This window comes from Humulus lupulus, chromosome 1 (assembly GCF_963169125.1).
Source record: "Humulus lupulus chromosome 1, drHumLupu1.1, whole genome shotgun sequence".
In the NCBI taxonomy this organism is placed as follows: Eukaryota; Viridiplantae; Streptophyta; class Magnoliopsida; order Rosales; family Cannabaceae; genus Humulus; species Humulus lupulus.
The window spans coordinates 241,312,477-241,334,460 of NC_084793.1; the positions used below are offsets into that span (position 1 = coordinate 241,312,477).

Genomic DNA, 21,984 nt, shown 5'->3' on the forward strand with positions numbered 1-21,984 from the left:
AAAAAATGAGAAAAGGCGAGCTTGAGAGTTGCTGCCCATCAGCAAAATGTGGCCCACTATTTTAATTGCAGAGTTAGAGATCAGAAATTCCAGGTTAGAGATTTGGTCCTTAGAAAAGTGTTCATCAAAGACCCAGCAGCTGGAGTGCTAGGACCAAACTGGGAGGGACCGTATCAGATTGAGCAAGTCTTGTCACCCGACATTTACAAACTTTCTCGACCAAATGGATAGTAGATCAGAAACTATTGGAATGGCAAGCACCTGAGGAAATATTACCAATGAATACCGCTTATAGAGTGGTAGCTTAGTTTCAAGTGTTTAACTTGTTATTTAAGTTTGTTTGTGAACTGGTTATTTGCTGACCAGTCATTTTATTTTTGAAATAATTTTAGTTTGTTTGAGACTCGTTATTAGACATGTTTTGTCCTTTTTTTTACAAGTAATAAAAGAGATCATGCGTAGCGCGGTCGAATCTTGCTAAAAATTATGTATGTGTGTTGATTATTTTTACTTTGGCAGTGTTCAACTCTCAGTACATTTTTTAAAAAAAAATTCTGGTCGGAAAACACCGGACAATGTTCAACTGGTCGGTATCCATTAGTTAGAATACCAGTATTTAACTGGTCGAATATTTTTTGCAGTGTTCAACTACTCGAATGACTTCTTTATATTCGATGTGTTTCACGAGTAATAACTGCTCGAACAGATTTGGTCAAGTAGCAAGTGACCAAGGATCCTTCAACCCTCGATCACTTGGGGGGCACATAGGGTATACTGGTATGTAATTCAACACAGGTAATAAGAGAACGAGTAAACATATTTGTTTTTAGGTTGACTTGTAAATTTTTGAAGTCAAAAAAGGCCATTAAGCTAACTTGTTATACAAAGCTTAAGTAACTTGGGGATTTTTCAAAATTATAAGTTAGAAGCAGATATTCATGTGTAAACAAAACATTATGCTCATAAATTTTAGAGCAATAAGAGTGTGAGAAAGTATACTTAGTAGGAATTTATGAAATGTTTATAGTTTCTAAGTTAGAAAACTAAGTACTCATGCGAAAATTCATGATATAAACCAAAGAGACTTTACTGTTCGAAAAAGGCTTGAATGCTTTAAGAAAAGTAAAGTGAAGTATCAAATAGCTCGGCCATATGAGCAAAATATCAAAAGTACGGAAAAGAAGAAAATTACTGGCCAGGAGACAAGGGTTTTACAAGTTGAGCATGGCCTATCGTCGGTCAAACACATTCTTTGGTCGGTCCAAGATGCTCACTGGTCGGAAAGATTGTTTCTTGGTTGATCAACACCTTCATCATCAGGGGCTTCCTCGAGTCGAAAAGATAGAGCAGAAGAGGCAGGCACGATGCCAGCTGGAAGGGCTGCCTCTTCGGCAGCCTTGGCTTCGCATTTGGCAAGCTCCTTGGCTTTTTCTTCTTCAGAAAGAAATTCAAGGTTGAAAGGTTTGTTTAGCTTCCAAATCTGGTAGAAGCAGTTGAAGTAGATTTCTTCGTAGCGAGCGAGATCAGCTTCCTTATCCTGCTTCAACTCCTCGATCTCTTGAACATTTTTCTCCTGCTGATCGGTTAATTTCTTGATGGTTTGGATGAGTTTGTTGTTCTCATCAGTCAACTCCTTTAATGCTCTATCTCGGTCAGCAACTAGTTTTTCTGCCTGCTCAGTTTTTTCTTGAAGGTCTTTCTCAGATTTGGTCAGGTGCTCTATCTTCGCTTGGGATTCCACCAAATGATCATTCAAGACTTTGACCAATTCTTTATAGTCTACTGCTCGGTGTTGAGCATGACTAATAGTGATAAGTGCCTGAAATGGATAACAGAGAAGAAACCAAATGGTTGATGATCATGATGAAGTTAGTGATGATGGAAGTACTCAATAAAGAAAAAAATATATTGTTTTTTTAGATACATTTTTTAGTTTTTAGCTTTTAGAGTTATTTCTATTTTTTATTTTTTATTATTCAATGATGGAATTTAAAATATATTTTTATTATTTAAGGCTGACAAGTTAGATGCTTTAGAGCAAGATTCGTCAGATTTTAAAATCATATTTATATTTTTTTGAATTAATTAAACTGTATTTAAAATCATATTTATATTTTTTGGATTAATTTAATTCAAAAATTGAAAGTTAATTTTTGTCACCGGTCGAAACTATACTTTAATTATATACTTTAAAACTATATTTAAAATCATATTTATATATTTTGGATTAATTTAATTAAAAAATTGAAAGTTAGTTTTGCATTAATTGTATATGAATTTAAAAATTAAAATAAAGAGAATGCATTTTGTAAATAAATTAAAAAAATTAGATTAAAGGAGAAAATAGAATTAGTGTATTGAAGAGAATGTAGAGTGCTACATAATCTCTTTGAAACTCTCCTTTATATATATATATAGATTATATACTTTAAAACTATATTTAAAATCATACTTATATTTTTTGGATTAATTTAATTCAAAAATTGAAAATCAGTTTTGCATTAATTGTATATAAATTTAAAAATAAAATAAAAAGATAATGAATTTTGTAAATGAATTAAAAAATTAGATTAAAAGAGAAAATAAAATTAGTGCTTTGAAGAGATTGTAAAGTGCCACATAATCTGCTTGACGCTCTCCTATATATATAGATATATAGATAGATTGTATACTTTAAAAATTTATTTAAAATCATATTTATATTTTTTGGATTAATTTAATTCAAAAATTTGTTGACGCCGTTTTTCGTCAACTTAAAACGTAGAGCAATTAAACAATATGAGCTATGGTGCGAATGAATAGTATGGTGGTACAACAATGTTTTTAAGTGGTTCAGTAGTTAAATCTGCCTAGTCCACAAGTCTATGTTATTAAGACTTGGAGTTTTCTGGATATCCTTCAAAGATGAATTACCCAGAGTTTTCTCTCAAGATATCAAAAGATCATCTTTCTACAAGTGTTCATGGCCTCTCTATTTATAGAGAGGTTTCAGAGTTCATTCCCACATATTTCGGGAAGATACTTCAGCATATTGAGTGAAGTAATTACATTAAATGCTGTAACTCCTATACACAAGGAAACGTCCCCTGAAGACTTAGAAACGGATAACAAACTTGTTAATATCCCTTTAATGTTGGGATGTTACAACAATAAATATATTTAAACGTACAGAATGCATTACATCAGATGACTCATCAAATCTCCGAGGTCAGCAACCAGCATCATGTCAGTCAAGGTTTACAGACAGGTTACGAACTGGCCGTCTTATTCCAAGGCCTGCTCGGAGCAGATAAATTCTATCGAGGCTGTCATATTTTGAGCCTGCACTCTTTAAGCTCGGACTACTCGATTTGAAGGCACTCGGTAATGGATGTCCCGATGCTATGCCTTTTCGAGCCTGGAAAGAATCTCGAGGTTACATGTCTTCGAGATTTCCATTTTGCTCCGGAGGTTTTACAACTGGACCTTAAACATGTGTTTTATATATCTCGAGCTCATACTTGACGAGTCCAACTTTCGAGGTCATAATTTCTAGTCTCGAAATCTAGGTGTAACATTTTGCCCCCTCAAAAGTATTTGTTCGAATCCTATGAGAAGGAAACTTTTGAACTACTTCCATTTGGAATCGTACCATCAAATATACTCGAGTGTGGACACGCGTCGAATGGGTATTGATCACTCAAAGTACTTGAGTACCTTGAAAACCTGCCCATGTCTATCCGTCTGCCATTGTTTATGGTTCTCTCAACTAAAAGGTCCCTGGCCATTTGATCTGATACAGAATCTGGCCAATGGCCCAGATTAATCTGACCTTTTACATTCCCACGGGCTTATAAATAAGACTCTATTCGTCTTCTTCATTTTTTACTTCCATGTTCAAAATTTCAGAGGGAAAAAACCAGAAACCTCTTTGCCCATTTCTTGCATGTTGTCCAAGCCGAGAAGACAAAGCAACGTTGGACTCTTTGATTCTGTGAGGTTGTATTTGCAGCCGCTTATACAATCATCAATTTCTCTGTTTTTGCTGATCGTATTGTGTAAGTTTTCTGTTCATGGCTTCATAAGTCCGTATTTTTGCATTGTTTCTTCCATGCATGTCTATGTTGTGGTACTGTTAGTCCATTCATTAGTTTAACGTACTAGAATGTTTCGGCTGACAAATATTAGATCTAAATTCTAACATTAATGGTTCCAAACCCCAGTTCATGCGCAAAAGACCCAAATGTGGTTCTTTCACTGAGTTTTTGAATTTTGGATGACATATCTTGCACACCAAGATATTGGGTACAAAATCAGGATTTTTAAAGAATGCACGGTTCCCAAAAATATCACTTTTTAAGTAACCGCCACCTTTTTTTTCCTAATATATCAGGATTTTCAATAACATATCCACCTTCCTTTCTTTCGGTGGAATACACGCTCTGAGACTGGCTCCATCCTTTGGATCGAGCTTGCCTTGTAGCCTCGATCATTCGAGCTTAGGTCTTATATTTATCTCATTATTTCCTGTTCGCTTGGCCCTCACCCTTTTTCTTTCTTGTTAGATGCCGCAGAACTCGGGAAAGTGGTGGGGGTCTAAGCTTGCGATTCCTTATTCACCCGCAACCCCGAGCCCGGAATCCCCTTTCACTCGGAACCAACGCCTGATCCAGGAGCACGAATTGAGGTGTGAGCAAGAGGGTATTCGAGATCACTTTCGACGTCAGATAGATGAGGTCAAAGAAGGAAAAAGGAAAAAACTAAGGGTCGCCCTCTACCCAAATTCAGACACCGAGCCCAGACCGATTCCTCTCGACCCTACGCTCAAAGTGACAATCGCTTTCAAGCCGGGTGATATTCAATTCTCGCTAATGGGGGAACCTTCTACCTCGCAGCCGACCTCGATACCTGCCCCGAGAAGGGAATTATTTGAGGTCGAGCACTATTGGAGCTCGATCTCATCGTTAGGGCAGATTACTGACATTCTAGCCCTATGTGGTATAGGATTGTCTGGCTCGCTGAGGTGTCGAGCTTCGACCTACCACGAGCAAAGTTGCCGCGCTCCAGGAGATGGGAATCCTGACAGTAAGCTGAGGTATGCAGCTTGGAGCCAGGAGCACATGAAGGCGGGAGCTGTTCTGCCTTTGAAGTCCTTTTTTAAAGGCTTCTTGGATTTTGTTGGGCTGTCTCCCTTCCAGCACAACACCAATTCTTACAGGGTTCTATCCGCCCGCCCTGAGGTCGCTTTACTACGAGATGAAGTGGGAAGGACCTTCACCTGAAGAGATCTTATATCTCTTCTATCTAAAAAGCAATCCCTCCCGAGCTCGGGGAGGAGACGACTTCTATTACCTTTTGAGCTATCCCAAGGAGACGAAGATCTTCGTGGATCTTCCCAACCATCCTCCAGACTTCAAGAAGGCCTTCTTCTGGACAGATGGCCTATCTCCATCCCGATACTATTCGTTCAGGCGAATTTGTAAGTATCCCAATCTTCTTTCTTTTTTGTGCTCAAATTTTTTTTAGGCTCGTGATTAGTTAAAATGTGTTTATTCTTCCAGCCAACTTCCACCATCCTACTTCCACCAAGGAGATGAGAGAGCACAAAGAGGCTTTCCTCCAACTCCCTTATGGTAGGAGGTCCCTCTCTTATCTCCTGCACGAAGACAAACTTTGGGCATGCAGCCTCTTGGAGAAGGATCAATCCACATTTGACTAGTCCAATAAAAAGTATGACCAGTGGGAGCTCATGCCTCTCCCAACCAGCAACCTTCGTCCGAGGAGAAATGCGAGGCCTCCATCTCCAGCTCGGCGTCATGTGAGTCCGCAATCGGGGAATGAGGCCAATGATGAAGCCTCGAGCTCGAGCTCGAGCTCGAGTGACCGAGGTACTACATCCTTAGCTCGGATTTGTGGTCTCCCTCACTACTAAAGCATAAACCCGATAGATTAATACTATGCAAGGATGATAGGAACCATTTCTATGTGTGGTCTTGGGTAGATGAGAGGGTACATAGATTCGATAGCTGGCTTGGGAAATACGACACCATGTATAGTCTGAACGAGGTATGGGATGGAATAGCCGTTGAATATGGGATTGATGACTATAGAGAGCTTTCGAGGTTGACTTCCACTTATAGGGAAGGTACTCCCCCCCACCTCTTCTGAAGATGGGGGAATTACGTGGTCGCCAAGCACGAGCTCGGGGGAGAGTTCCAGTTAGGTTTCTCTCCACTTGTCTTTTCATTCCTTGTCTGACTGCATCATGCTAACTTATTTTGTTTTGGGATATCTCATAATGTGATGTGAATGTGCAGGTGATATGGACTCCGACCTTGACAACGTACTGGCCAGCGGCGGAGCTCAAAGGAGTAAGCACTCGAGGGGGTCGCAGAAATCTGACCGGCCTACTAAGGTCCTTAAGAGGACCGAGAAGACACCTCCTCCCCTGGCTCCCGTTGCTTCGAGCCCGGCTTTGAGTCCACCTCCTCAGGACGAGACGTCCTCTGGGACCCTGCCTCCTGCTCCTCCTGCGATCCGGGTCAACCCCACCCTTGGCTCACCTCCGAAAAAATCCTCAGCCTCAAGAACACACTGGATTTCGATTTCTACTCACGTCGATGAGTATATGATCGATAACGCTGCTGGACCTTATGGGGCTACGCTCGGCTCGGATGTTCTGTCTCGGGTGGGCCAGAGTTTTGGCAGCTTCGACGCCCCTCACTGGCGGTTCTTGAATGATGCTCGAGACTGCAACACTCTTTATGAGAAGAGCATCGAGCTCACTGCTGCGGTAATCTTTCTCATCTCGCTACTAGCTGTATTTATACTTGGTTCGTATTCTAATTTGATTTCTTTGTATGCCAGACTCTTGCAGTCTCTGCTCAACTTAACTATAAGTTGAACAACGAGGTCCATTCGAGCATGGCTTTTGCTCAGGAGTCGAAGGATCTCCAACTCAAGCTCAGTGAAGACCTCAAGGCCACAAAGGCAAAGATGGAGGATGAATCTGAACAACTAAAGGCCAAGACAACCGAGCTCAAAGAGCTGAAGGCCCGTCTCGCAGGGTTTGAGAAGATGAATGCCCGGGTCGCGAAGCTTAAGAAGATCAATGCCAAGCTTGAAGAAGAGAAGGCCGTCACTTTCGAGATCATGGAGGGTGAAAAGGCTCGTCTTCTTGAAGAGTTTAAGGAGAGGAAGGATCGGGCAGTCGATCTGGCCATGTATAGAATCTGGGCCAATAATGTCGACCTCGACACCAGCTTCTTAGGCCCCCTTGAGGCCAAACTTGTGGCTAAATGGCAAGCACGTCTTGATGAGGAGGAGGCTGCTCGGGATGAGGTAGAAGGAGCCAGGGAGGATGCTGATGTTGAGAAGGCCAAGGAAGATGCTGAGAAGGCCAAGGAGAATGCTCCTCCTTCTTAAATCTTGCTTCGGGGCTGCGTCCCTCTGAATTTCTTGTAATATTCTGTGTTTTATTTTTTACTTTTTATGCCCCCGGGGCCAAGACAATTCTATAGCTCTTGAAAGAGCTGCCTTTTTACGAGCTATTTTCGAGCTCATACTTATGATATTTGAGATACCATTTTTGACTTTATTTTAATATATTTGCTTTGCATTTCTTGGGTCAAAATATTTCATGCATTTTATATTAAAGTGTCCTATATGTCTGTTTATTCATACAAACATATGATGGATTTAAGCTCGAGGTTCAATGCATTCATGCACAGTTTGCTCAAAATATCCGTATCCGATCTCGTTATTTGTCAAGGTCGGGGATTACTTTTACCATGCACCCAAAAGTACTTATATGGTGTGTAATGCAAATGGTTCAGTTATATCTTGTTTTTTTAGTTGCTTTTCCTCGTCCTCGGGTAGCTCCTCGAGGTTATAGGGTCGAAACTATCAGTTTGCAAGATACTCCAGCTTCGATCTCGACTTAAGGTTGTGTTTGGTTTGTAATCCATACACTTATATTTTTAATCTAGTCCGCATATTTGGTGACATCCAAAAATTTTAATCTTTTGATAATTTGGTTATGTCCAAACTTTCTTCGCTTGCGCATTTGGTTACGTCCAAACACTTGTATGTTTTTGATAGTTTGGTTATATCCAAACTATCTTAGCTCGCGCATTTGGTTACGTCCAAACATTTGTATGTTTTTGATAGTTTGGTTATATCCAAACTATCTTAGCTCACGCATTTGGTTATATCCAAACACTTGTATGTTTTTGATAGTTTGGTTATATCCAAACTATCTTAGCTCGCGCATTTGGTTATATCCAAACACTTGTATTTTTTTCGTATATGCTATTTTATTTTTTCAAACTGATGGTATACGTACCACTAATGCCCCCTTAATATCCTATGAGTGTGACCATAGGTTATTTAATTAAGAGAGATTGAAAAAAATACAGCATATTAAAACGAAATCAAACTTTATTCGAATAATTCAATAGTAGGAAATAGTACAGACAAACAAGCATGGTTATAGGCGACACCATTCCTACACTATTGATAGTAAGGTCATAGATGTTCGCCATTCCATGCTCGTGGTACCAAACTTCCATTCAATCATGCCAACTTGTATACGCCGGGTCAGATGACTGATTCAATCTAATAAGGTCCTTCCTAATTTGGCCCGAGCACGCCAGCCGCGGGATCCCGTGTCGCCAAGAATACACGCCTTAGCACCAAATCTCCTACACCGAATTTTCTATCTCGAACTCTTTTGTTGAAATATTGGGTAGCTCGCTATTGGTATGAAGCATTTTTTAGCTGAGCTTCATTCCTTCTTTCTTCAATCAGGTCCAGACTTACTTCGAGCTGGGATTGGTTCGAGGCTTGATCATAAGCGAGGCTCGAATTGTGGGAATTTCGACCTCGATTGGCAACATAGCCTCACAACCGTATGCCAGAGAAAATGGGGTATGTCCTGTTGAAGTATGGGCCATGGTTCTATATGCCCATATAACTTGGGGCAATTCTTCGGGCCATTTCCCTTTAGCTTCTTCCAACTTTTCTTTAGCGAACTCTTTAAAGGTTTTATTTATAGCTTTGACCTGGCCATTCTCTTGGGGATGGGCCACATATGAGAAGCTCTTTATTATCCCATTTTTTTCCGCAAAAGTTGGTGAACAGATCGCTGTCGAATTGAGTACCGTTATCAGACACAATCTTCCTTAGCATCCCATATCAGCATATGATGTTTTTCACTACGAAGTCAAGGACTTTCTTCGAGGTGATTGTTTCCAAAGGTTCGGCTTCGGTCCACTTCGTGAAGTAATCTATGGCAACTACTACGTATTTCACTCCGCCCTTGCCAGTCGGCAATGAGCCTATGAGGTCGATTCCCCAGACCGCAAATGGCCATGGGGAGGTCATCATAGTTAGCTCGGAGGGTGGAGCTCAAGGGATTGTGGCGAACCGTTGGCACTTGTCACACTTCTTGACGTAGTCGAATGAATATGCTTTGATGGTAGGCCAGAAGTACCCCTGACATATGATCTTCTTGGACAGGCTATGCCCCCCCAGTATGGTCTCCCCAGAATCCTTCGTGAATTTCCTCTAGAATTTTCTTAGCCTCGGGTGGAGTCACACATCGGAGTAGCGACATGGAATGTCTTCTTCTGTACATATTTCCATCTATAATGGTGTACCTAGGGATCTGATACATCATTTTTTGAGCCTTTGTCCATTCTTCTAGGAGAATGCCGGTCTCAAGGTATTCAACTATCGGAGTCATCCAGGTTGGCTCGGAATTAATCATGCAAACATCTTCCTGCTCAGGCTCGATAATACTGGGCATTGTGAGATGTTTGATCGGCACGACATTCAGTTCGTCGACCTAGATAGAGGTAGCAAGCCTAGCTAAGGCATCTGCGTTCGAGTTCTATTCTCGGGGGACCTGTTATATCGTATAGAACTCGAAATGCTCTAGCGATGCTTTTGCCTTTTCTAAATATGCTTCCATTCTCGTACCACGAGCCTGGTACTCCCCTAAAATTTGATTAACCACCAATTGGGAGTCACTGTAGCAATGTATCGCTTGGGCTTTGAGTTCCTTAGCCATACGAAGTCCTGCCAGTAGAGCCTCGTATTCGGCTTTGTTATTCGACACTCTGAAGTCAAATCTCAAAGCAGAGTGAAATCGACTTCCTGCTGGGGTGATCAAAATTACACTTGCTCCTAATCCATTTTCATTGGAAGACCCGTCAATATAAAGTTTCCACAGCTCGTGGGCCGGGGTTATAACTTCATCGTTGGTCACTCCAGTACATTCCACTATGAAGTCTTCCAGAGCCTATCCTCTTATGGTCGTCCTCGGATGATAAGTGATCATGAACTGTCCAAGTTCAACGACCCATTTGAGCAACTGACTGGAGGCTTCTGGCTTGGACAAGACTTGTCTTAGTGGTTGATCGGTCAGTACATGGATAGGGTGCGCCTGGAAATAAGGTCGGAGCTTTTGAGATGAGTGGATTAGGCTGAGAGCTAACTTCTCCATCAAGGGATATCTCGATTCTGCCCCCAATAACCTTTTACTGACATAATACACAATCCTTTGCACTTTCTGTTCTTCTCGTACGAGTACTGCGCTAATGGTGTTCTCGATCGTAGCAAGGTATAGGTATAGAACTTCTCCCGTGATGGGTTTTGACAAAATGGGGGGTTCCGCGAGGTTCTTCTTGAGCTCTTGAAAAGCTAACTCGTACTCATCCGTCCATTCAAATTTCTTGCCTCCCCTCAAATGGTTGAAAAATGGAAGACAACGGTCGATAGATTTCGAGATAAATCTGCTTAGTGCCGCCATCTTGCCAGTCAAACTTTGGACGTCCTTATGTTTTCAAGGTGAGGGAAAATCAATCAGTGCCTGGATCTTGTCTGGATTTGCTTATATTCCCCGGGCATTTACAATGAAGCCTAGGAATTTTCCCAAAGATACCCCGAAAGAGCACTTCTGGGGGTTGAGCTTCATGTTATATCTTTGTAACACGTCGAAGCATTCTTCGAGGTCGTCCACATGGTTATTGTTATGTTGAGATTTAACTAACATATCGTCAACATAAACTTCCATGTTATTACCTGATTGCTTGGAGAACATCATGTTTATGAGCCACTGGTAAGTGGCTCCAGCATTCTTGAGTCCGAATGGCATGACGTTGTAGCAATACAACCCTTTATCTGTTACAAAGCTCGTATGCTCTTGGTCAGGGGCATGCATGGAAATCTGGTTATATCCAGAATAGGCATCCATGAATGACATAAGTCCATGCCCTGCTATGGCATCTACGAGCTGGTTGATCCGAGGTAAGAGGAAACAGTCCTGAGGGTAGGATTTATTGAGGTCCGAGTAATCGATACAGGTCCGCCATGTCCCGTTAGGCTTCAAGACCAGCACCGGGTTGGATACCCAATCGGGATAAAAGGCATCTCGGATGAATCGGTTTGCTTTCAACCTATTGACTTTCTCTTTTAGGGCCTTCTTCCTGTCGTCATCCAGTAGTCTTCGCTTTTGCTGCTTCGGAGGGAAGCTTTTGTCGATATTTAATGTGTGGCTCACTACATTCGGACTTATCCCTATCATGTCTGAATGTGACCATGCGAAAACATCCTGGTTCTTTTTCAAAATGAAAATTAATTGCTATTTCTCTTCTTCAGGAAGGTTTTTCCCTACCTTTACTGTCTTAGGGGGATCTGCTTCTCCGAGCCTGACCTCTTCGAGCTCTTCCAATGGTTCGAGGTCAGCTCTTTCCTCTATTCTTGGATCAATTTCTTCGTCTATTTCGAGAATTTTCCTGTCCTTATTCTGAATTATGACGAGCGTTTGTGCACTCATTTGCTTCTTTCCTCTAATGGAAATGCTATAGCATTCCCTTCCCACTAGCTGGTCTCCCTTCAGTGTCCCGATGCCACTAGAAGTCGGGAACTTGATGGCCAAATGCCTCACAGAAGAAACTACCCCAGCCCCACTAGGGTGGGTCTACTGAGCAGCATGTTGTAGGCCGATGGCAGGTCCACTACTATGAATTCCATCATCTTGGTTGTTGAGACTGGGAAGTCTCCCAAGGTCACAGGGAGTTTGGTGGACCCCATACAGGCAATCCCTTCTCCTGAAAAGCCGTACAACGTCGTTGCACATGCTTTTAGGCCACAAAGCGCGAGGCCCATCTTTTCTAAGGTGACCTTATAGAGGATGTTCACTGAGCTCCCATCATCAATAAGAACTCGGTGAATCCTCTTGTTCGCGAGCTGAAGAGTGATGACCAGTGGGTCATTGTGAGGAAATTGGACATGTGACGCATCGTCCTCAGTAAAGGTTATAGGTTGAGATTCAACCTTTTGGTATTTCGGAGCTCTGGGTTCGGGTTCATAAGGGGGCCCGTCGCCAGTTTTTAGCTCATTCACGTATCGCTTTTGGGCTCTCTTGCCTGATCCTGCGAGATGAGGCCCGCCCGAGATGGTTACAACATCTTCTCCATCAATCAGAGGGGGTCTCTCGTCTTCCCTTGCTCGGGAATTGCTGTTTTAGGCAGGCGGTAGCGCAGCTGTCCTCTGGCTGGTAGAAGCCTGATTATTGTTCTGGTTCCTTACATACTGCCTGAAGTATCCTCTTGAGATCAAACCTTCGATCTCGTCCTTCAGCTGCCTGCATTCATCAGTAGTGTGTCCAGTATCTCTGTGAAATCTGCAGTATTTACTGGAGTCTCTCTTGGATTTTTGGTTTCTCATGGGGTCTGGACGTTTGAAAGGGACCTAGTTTTCATTAGCTAGGTAAATATTCTCTCGAGACTCATTGAGCTCGGTGTACACCTTGTACACGGAGAAATACGTTTCCCCTTTCTTCTTCTTTCCCCCTTCCGCCTCGGGGTTACTTCCTTCATTCTTCTTTCTTTTGGAAGGGTTTTCTGCAGGGGGTTTCGAGGCTGATGGGTCCATCGAGGTCGAGGCATAGTTTACGTTTGTCATTGTAGTTATGGGCTGAGAGGCCATATTCAGTGTTGACCTCGCCTCCTCTACATTGACAAACCTCTGAGCTCGTCGGTTAAACTCGGTTATGGACCTCACAGGCTTCCTCTGCATATCTTCCCATAGGGGACTTCCCAACATTACCCCAGCTCGAACGCCCATTAAATGGCTGTTGTTGTCTACATCACGAGCTCGGGCAACTTCCAGATTGAATCTTGTAAGGTAGCTCTTCAACGTTTCATTTGGTTGTTGCCGGACATTGGTCAAGGCAGACGCCTCGGGCCTTATTCCGATCATGGCTCTAAATTGCTTCTTGAAATCTCTCGACAACTGATCCCAAGAAGTAATTGAATGCCTCTTATATTTTTCGAACCAGTTTTTTGCTGGTCCTGTAAGCGAAGCTAGAAACAGCATGCATCTGAGCTCATAGCCCACATTACTTGCTCTCATAATAGTGTTAAGTGTACTTAAGTGACTGTACGGGTTGGATTTCCCACCAAATGGTGGGACATGAGGAATCTGAAACCCTTGAGGAAACGGAGTGCTGGAAATATGGGGAGCAAACGGCTCGAGTTCCTCATCAGATTCTTCGTCCCGATCCCGACCTCGCTCATTCTGTAAGAGCCTAAATGCTCTTTCCAGTTGATAAATTCTCTCCTGGATTGGATCCATAGGGGGTCTAACCTAAAATTGGTTATCATTGATCACAATTCCAGGTTCGCGCCTTCACATGGGATCCTTGCGCCCATTTAGGCGATCTCTCAGGTCTGGGTTCGAGGGGTTAACGCTACCCTAATTTTGGTTCAAGTGTTCCCGTAAGTCAGGGTGGTCCCCTCAGCTCCCCATATTTCTGCGTCCTCGGTCATATATACTGACTGATCTAGTGTCCTCTGAGCCTTCGCTGGCAAGGCTCGTTGCATGGTTGTTTTGAGATGGGTTCCTTTCAGGTTGTCTCGTCTCTATAGTGTGAGACCGAGACATTTGGCTTCTCGTAGGCTGAGCGCCTCTCTGTTCTCTAGCTATTTTGCCATTCCCTTGTTTTTGTCCAGCCCGCCTTTCCTTATCACCCTGAGTCAATTGTGTGTTTCTTCGAGGCGGTGATAGATATCTTATTGGCGACGGAGGATGCCGTATGGGTGATGGTGGCTGCCATCCATTTTGGCGTCTAGAAGGTGCTGAGTTTGCCTGTGCTAGCTCGGGAACATTCTGTGTGTTACCAGGATTTTGAGTCCGAGCCGTTGCGAGGGCTCGGTTATTCCCAGTTTCGGCTGGCAACTCAACAGTCGAGTTAACAGGAGCTCCAGCCCGGGTGTTTCTTCGGGGCATCGCGGGAGTAGGCTATTCTGCCGGTAGTGGAGGTTGCTCTGTTCTTCGTGTGGCAGTGTTTTTGCGAGGTCTCCCACAAGGCCTGCAGGGAGGAACATGAACATCCCACGGAGGTGAGGCTTGGACCTCAGGTGGAGGTGGGGGCTGAGCCGCTTGTGCCTCCGCAACCAATCTAGACAGCTCCTCGTTACGCTTCTTGGCTTCCGCCAATTGCTTTTTCAACTGACAGTTTTTGAGTTCCACAATGGGGACATATCGCTCAGGGTTATAATACATGTCCTCATCGTCCCTAGGAGCCGGTGGTGGAGGAGGCACTCGAGATTCAGAGGATCCACTTTTTTCCGCTGGGTCCGGATTCATCATCGGCTGTTTCCCAGGGCGCCGCGGATAGCTAACTCCTTCTTCAGGAATATTAGGATCATCCGCGGCCATAGCTGATTAGGGAGGCTTCTTTGACTAACTTGACTCAGATTCATATTGCTTAATGCTCTCAATGAAAGCACCAAACTGTTGACGTCATTTTTCGTCAACTTAAAACGTAGAGCAATTAAACAATATGAGCTATGGTGCGAATGAATAGTATGGTGGTACAACAATGTTTTTACGTGGTTCAGCAGTTAAATCTGCCTAGTCCATGAGTCTATGTTATTAAGACTTGGAGTTTTCTGGAAATCCTTTAGAGATGAATTACCCAGAGTTTTCTCTCAAGATATCAAAAGATCCTCTTTCTACAAGTGTTCATGACCTCTCTATTTATAGAGAGGTTTCAGAGTTCATTCCCACATATTTCGGGAAGATACTTCTTCATATTGAGTGAAGCAATTACATTAAATGTTGTAACTCCAATACACAAGGAAACGTCCCCTGAAGACCTGGAAATGGATAACAAACTTGTTAATATCCCTTTAATGTTGGGATGTTACCACAATAAATATCTTTAAACGTACAAAATGCATTACATCAAATGACTCATCAAATCTCTGAGGTCAGCAACCAGCATCGTGTCAGTCAAGGTTTACAGATAGGTTACGAATTGGCCGTCTTATTCCAAGGCCTGCTCGGAGCAGATAAATTCTATCGAGGCTGTCATATTTTGAGCCTGCACTCTTTAAGCTCGGACTACTCGATCTGAAGGCACTCAGTAACGAATGTATCTCGATGCTATGCCTTTTCGAGCCTGGAAAGAATCTCGAGGTTACATGTCTTTGAGATTGCCATCTTGCTCCGGAGGTTTTACAACTGGAGCTTAAACATGTGTTTTATATATGTCGAGCTCATACTTGATGAGTCCAGCTTTTGAGGTCATAATTTCTGATCTCGAAATCTAGGTGTAACAAAATTGAAAGTCAGTTTTGCATTAATTGTATATGAATTTAAAAATTAAAAAAGAAAAAGATAATGGATTTTGTAAATGAATTAAAAAAATTAGATTAAAAGAGAAAATAGAATTAGTGCTTTGAAGAGATTGTAGAGTGCCACATATTCTCCTTGAAGCTCTCCTTTATATATATAGATAGATTATATACTTTAAAACTATATTTAAAATCATATTTGTATTTTTTGGATTAATTAAATTCAAAAATTTTAAGTCAGTTTTGCATTAATTGTATGTGAATTTAAAAATTAAAAAAAAAAAGATAATGGATTTTGTAAATGAATTAAAAAATTAGATTAAAGGAGAAAATAGAATTAGTGCTTTGAAGAGATTGTAGAGTGTCACATAATCTCCTTGAAGCTCTCATATATATATATATAGATAGATATAATGCCGTCAATAAATTTATGATTCATGGACCTTGTGGAAAACTCAATTCAAACTCTCCATGCATGATGCAAGAGAGGAGCACAAAACATTTTCCAAAAAAATTCAATGATCAAACGACCATCGACATAGATGGCTTGTAGAGTCCCAGAATATTTACTTAGTTAGCTAGCTATTAGTAGTTGTAGTATTTTAGATTTCGTGGATTTTGGTTCAAACCGGGACTTAGTTGGAAACTCCTAGCAATAGTTATGGATTTTATAAGTTTAACCTATAGTTTAAGAATATTAATTATAACATAAGGTTTGATTAATATTGCTGGTTATAAATATGATAATTATTATAACCTAAGGTTTAGATAGAGCCAATAAGAATATGGCACTTGTCATGAGCATGGTTATTCCTATAGTTTAGATAGAGCCAATAGGATTATGACACTTGTCATATGCATGATTATTAAGGAATTATTATTTTAATGATAAAATAAGGGAATGTAAGACTTAGTCTTCACCAGAATCTGGTAGGGTCGTAATTTGACTCAGTCAAAGTAGTTATCCAACCTTAATTATGCTGAAAAAGTGCAATTACGTGTTTAAAATAATCACGTTGCCGATATATCACCTGACGCTGAATACGGAAAACACGTTAATGTTGCACGATCGTACGAACGAAGGCTTGGGATTAGGGTCCAGCCGATATATCGCCACATAGGGGTGATATATCGCCCATATTATCATTATTTTTTTTATTTTTGTTTTAATTTTTAAAAACCACCTTTGATTCCTTAGACCTACCTTTGTTCGTTTGGACCGAGTCTTCAGCCTCTGATTGACGAAAAATCAATTATCTTCAATTAAATTCATTATTTTTATTCAAATCAAAATGGGGTTAGTTTCATTCCTTACCTCTATAAATAGGACCTAGTGCCCAGCCCTTTCACTTACTCTTCAGCTGTGATCAGACTCCAAGGTGCTAGTGAGACCATAAGAGTGATACACTTGGGTGGGAAAGAAAAAAAGCTTTATCATTCTTAAGCTTTATCAAACACTTGGGAAGTAAGGATTAGAGTATTTCAGTATAGGAGTTAGGTCAATCCCTAAGGTTAACAAAGGTACCCTTATTCTTAAGTTCAATTCTTTTGATTCCTTAGTTTCTTTAGTTTTCATTCAGGTTCTAACTTTTGTTATAGTTTTATGGTTAGGTTTTTAAGTTATTTGAACTTAAGGTGTCTTTTTGGTAAGTTTTCTCTTGGTGGTTTAGTTCTATTCTTTTCATCTCTTTCCTTTAGAAATACTCACTGTTCTATTGCTGGTTTTAGGAGTGTTCCACGTCCCGCATTTTTTCTCATATCCCGGTTTTGGTAAGGAAAATAGGCTAGATCTTGTATGTTTGTATGATATGTTATGCTTTTATGCTATGTTATGGATAATATGTTATGATAAGTTTATGTTTTAATATGTTATGTTATGATTTACCCTACCTCAAATATTAGATAGGGGACGTAGATGGTTTATCATACACTGCATGTTATCTAACCTACCTCAAATATTAGACAGGGGACGTAGATGGTTTATCACATGTGATAATGGCCATTATTAGTATAGTCTTATATGGAATATGTTATAATATGTTATAGCATATGTTATAATATGTTTATAGTATATGTTATAAGTATGTTTATAGTATATGTTATGATATGATGGGTATGTTTATGTTGTTAGTTTTTCCTTGCTCGGCATTAGGCTCACTCCTTTTCTTTTAGCATGATGCAGGAAAATAGATGCAGATGCGGAAGGATTCTAGGAAGCTTGGTGTGTGTATGGAGGTGAATGGAGTGGATGGACTGCGTGTCGATTCGAGGACAACGTTTCTTTATATTACGTTTTTATGTATTTTTCCGCATTTAGTTTTGTAAACAATTTTATTAAAAGTTATGTTTTATTTTAAAATAATACGCTCATTTATGTATTACAAATATTATTCCTTCAAAGTTTCAATAAAGTTATGAATTTTCTTATGTATGTTTTCTTTAAAGTTATAGTTATGTCTAGTAGTTTTAATGACTTAAGTCTCATAGATAGTTGGGTCGTTACATGGCTTTCCAGTCTACAAAAGGAGAAATACAGGTATTCATGTCGAAAAGAAAGGTGTCCTTTTAAATAATCGATATGTAGTCCCTTATCACAGGAATTGATTGTCAAATTTGATGCAAATATTAATGTCGAGGTTTGCAATTACTCTAGATCAGTCAAATACATTTTCAAATATGTTCATAAAGGGTCTGGTAGAACTACTGCAACAATGGAATCTATTGACACTGCCAAAGAAATAGATGAGATAAAAACATTTTTGGATTGCAGATATATCTCGGCAACTGAAGCTTGCTGGAGAATATTCCAATTTGACATACATTACAGACAGCCAACATTCGAAAGATTACCATTCCATTTACTTGGAGAGCACACAGTAATATTCGAAGAAAACAAATGTGTTGAAAATGTTGTTTGCATATCTGGAATAGAAAAAACAAAGTTCACTCAATGGTTGGTGGCAAACTAGAATTATGATGATGCACGAGAGCTAACTTATTCGGATTTCCCTATAAGTTGGGTTTGGAATTCAAAGGAGAAAACATGGACTAGGAGAAAAAATGGATTGGAAATTGGAAGAATTTACTTCGCACATCCTTCGACTGGAGAACGCTTTTATTTAAGAATGTTGTTAAATTTTGTCAAAGGAAGCACTTCTTATGAAAGTATTAGAACAATAAATGGGGTGACATATCCTAATTTTAAAGGCGCATGCTATGCTTTGGGATTGTTAGACGATGATAAAGAATGGATAGATTGCTTGACTGAAGCTGCAATATGGGCAACTAGAAAATAATTAAGACATCTTTTTGTCACGAAACTCATTCAATGTCAGGTTTTTGATGCATCACAACTTTGGAAATCTAATTATATTGCATTGTCAGAAGACATAACTTCATTGCAAAGGAAAATATTTAGAATGAATGATCTTAAGTTAACTGAACAACAAGTTGAAGCATACACATTGTTCGAGATTGAAAGTATCATGCTGAAGATGGGAAAAAGTTTGAAAGGTATAGATGGAATGCCCCTGGCTAATCCATCTTTGATAAGAGACTCGGGTAATAGATTGGTTAATGAAGTGCTTGGTTATGACCAATATCGATTAAAGATATTGCATGAGAAATCATTTGCTGCTCTAAATCCTTGCCAAAAATTAGCTTATAAAGCAATAGTACATTTAGTAGAGAATGGACAAGGAAATTTATTTTTTATCAATGGACATGGTGGTACTGGTAAAACATTTTTATGGAATACAATTACTGCAAAGCTCAGATCGCAATAAAAAATAGTCTTGCATGTAGCACCTTTAGGCATAGCTACTTTGTTATTGCCTAATGGTAGGACAACTCATTCACGATTTCATATTCCTTTGAATGTTACAGTAGAGACGACTTGTGAAATTTGACAAGGCACCTTACTAGCTAGACTTCTTGTGAAAACTTCTTTGATCATTTGGGATGAAGCACCTCTGGCAAATAAGTTCTTCTTTGAAGCTTTGGATAAGACCTTAAGAGATATTCTAAGAACAAGGTTTGAAAATCGCTCTAACAAACCTTTTGGAGGACTTACAATAGTATGTGGTGGTAATTTCCGAAAAATATTACGAGTTGTTCCAAAAGGTAAAAGAGCTGATATTATTGATGCTTCTCTTAACTCATCATATTTGTGGCCATTTTTCAAAATATATGAGCTCAACCAAAATATGAGGCTCAATAATGGAAGCTTGAATGGTTTTGAGGCTGCTAAAATAGCTTCTTTTGACAAATGGATGTTGCAGATTGGAGATGGTTCATTATATGATGCCATTGATAGACAATTAATTAAGCTTCCTTCTCATATCGCCATAAATCCATCTCTAGATCCAATGAAATCCATAGTTGAAGTTATTGTTGACGGTGAGAACTCGTCAACGAAGTTAAGTTGGAAAAATGATCAAATCGAAATCGCTAATTGGAAGGCTGTAAAAACTTAAACAATAACTCAAGCACAATGATATCACAATAATGGAGACTTCAGTCTTTCATTCACACTTAAGCCTCTGCTACAGTCCGATTCCCCCCCCCCCCCCCCCCTTTCAGGTGGTCTTAGGGTTCATTTTATAGTAGGCTCTAATGGCCTTAGATACATAGTGGTCCAGGGGACCAAGTGGTACATACGTACTGTGTCAGAGGAGTGGCTTTAGAGGTTGTGGTCGTACATCCCGTACAGAAGCAGGTGTCAGGAGGATGTCTCCACTACTTGTCGGTACCCATGTCTAATGCGTGGTGGCAGGCGTAGTGGCGCAGGAGGTGGTGGTGTCGGCTCTGACCTATGGCTGTAGACGTACGGACCATAACTCCTATCCTTGCATACCCACTCCTGGCGTTCCCACTACTTGTCTGGTAGGGGTACTATATCCGTACTCTGACTTCTTTAGGTTTGTAGGCACATTCCATATTCATGCATGTACCTTGCCCCTTGTGAGTATTCTCGCCTCCAAGGCCATGGGCACGGGACCATGGGCGAGGCCATGGACGAGGCCGTGGGCGAGGCCATGGGCGAGGCCATGGGCGAAACTATGGACGCATCTCGCGAGGCCACTTGGGAGGTGTGGCCTAGGCATCTCGCGAGGCCCTTTGGGTGGCGCGGCCTAGGCGTCTCGCGAGGCCACTTGGGTGGCGTGGCCTAGGCATCTCGCGAGGCCACTTGGGAGGTGTGGTCTAGGCATCTCACGAGGCCCTTTGGGTGGCGTGGCCTAGGCATCTCGCGAGGCCACTTTGGTGGCGTGGCCGAGACCTTCTCGCGAGGCCACTTGGGAGGTGTGGTCTAGGCATCTCGCGAGGCCCTTTGGGTGGCGTGGCCTAGGCATCTCGCGAGGCCACTTTGGTGGCGTGGCCGAGACCTTCTCGCGAGGCCACTTGGGAGGTGTGGCCTAGGCATCTCGCGAGGCCCTTTGGGTGGCACGGCCTAGGTGTCTGAGCGGGGCCGTGCGAGGCCATGACATCTTAGCATCCACACCTTGTAAACCGCGTGTTTTCCCTTGATGAGATTTTGAGCATCAACAGTTATCTACCCATCACCTTTAAAAAAGTACAACGATCCTACATATTTGACAGAAAGAGCAATACTAACACCAAAAAAATGAAATGGTCTATGAACTAAATGAGATGATTATGAATATTATACCAGGTGAAGGGAGAACATATTTTAGCTCAGACAGTATATGCAAAGCAAGTGTACAGACAAATGATGAAGATCTTTTGTATCCAGCTAAATTTTTGCATAGTTTGTAATTTAATGACATCCCTAATCATGAGATGCGACTTAAGGAAGGTGCTCCTGTAATGCTCCTTAGAAATATAAATCAAACAGAAGGCCTATGCAATGACACGAGATTGATTATCAGGCATCTTGGTAAATGGTCCATTAGAGGCGACATCATTTTTGGAACAAATATTGGTGAAAATGTCACAATTCCAAGAATTATCATGTCTCCCAATGAATCAAGATGACCATTCAAGCTTAATAGACGACAACTTCCCTTGGCACCATGTTTTGCCATGACAATCAACAAAAGTCAAGGACAATCTCTTAAACATGTTGGCTTGTACCTCCCTAACCAAGTATTCACCCACGGTCAATTATCTGTTGCTGTGTCCCGAGTTACCACAAAAGAAGGATTGATCATACTAAATGTTGATGATGAGGTGGGAGACCCACCCTTAATAAAAAATATTGTTTACAAAGAAGTATTTCAAAATACCCACTCATAAAAAATCTATTTATTATATGAAAATGATATAGTCTCCTTATTCATGTCTCCACTTAAAATTCTTACCTTATAAGGCATAAATTTTATTGTTGTATAATTTAATA

The 21,984-nt window shown here is 41.0% G+C and overlaps 2 protein-coding genes across 2 annotated transcripts; one reads left to right on the forward strand and one right to left on the reverse strand.

The window, feature by feature from the left end:
• Positions 1-1,270: 1,270 nt before the first annotated feature.
• On the reverse strand, positions 1,271-14,274 carry LOC133831634 (uncharacterized). Its single transcript, XM_062262006.1, has 2 exons — positions 13,825-14,274; positions 1,271-1,819 (listed from the first exon to the last, which is right to left on the reverse strand). Exons 1-2 carry the CDS (start codon positions 14,272-14,274, stop codon positions 1,271-1,273), a joined length of 999 nt encoding a protein of 332 aa, XP_062117990.1.
• A 3,855-nt stretch (positions 14,275-18,129) lies between these two features.
• Positions 18,130-21,401, forward strand: LOC133831642 (uncharacterized). Its single transcript, XM_062262017.1, has 6 exons — positions 18,130-18,162; positions 18,224-18,502; positions 18,662-18,907; positions 18,962-19,361; positions 19,539-20,024; positions 21,298-21,401. The coding sequence occupies exons 1-6, from the start codon at positions 18,130-18,132 to the stop codon at positions 21,399-21,401; spliced, it is 1,548 nt and encodes a 515-aa protein (XP_062118001.1).
• Positions 21,402-21,984: the final 583 nt, after the last annotated feature.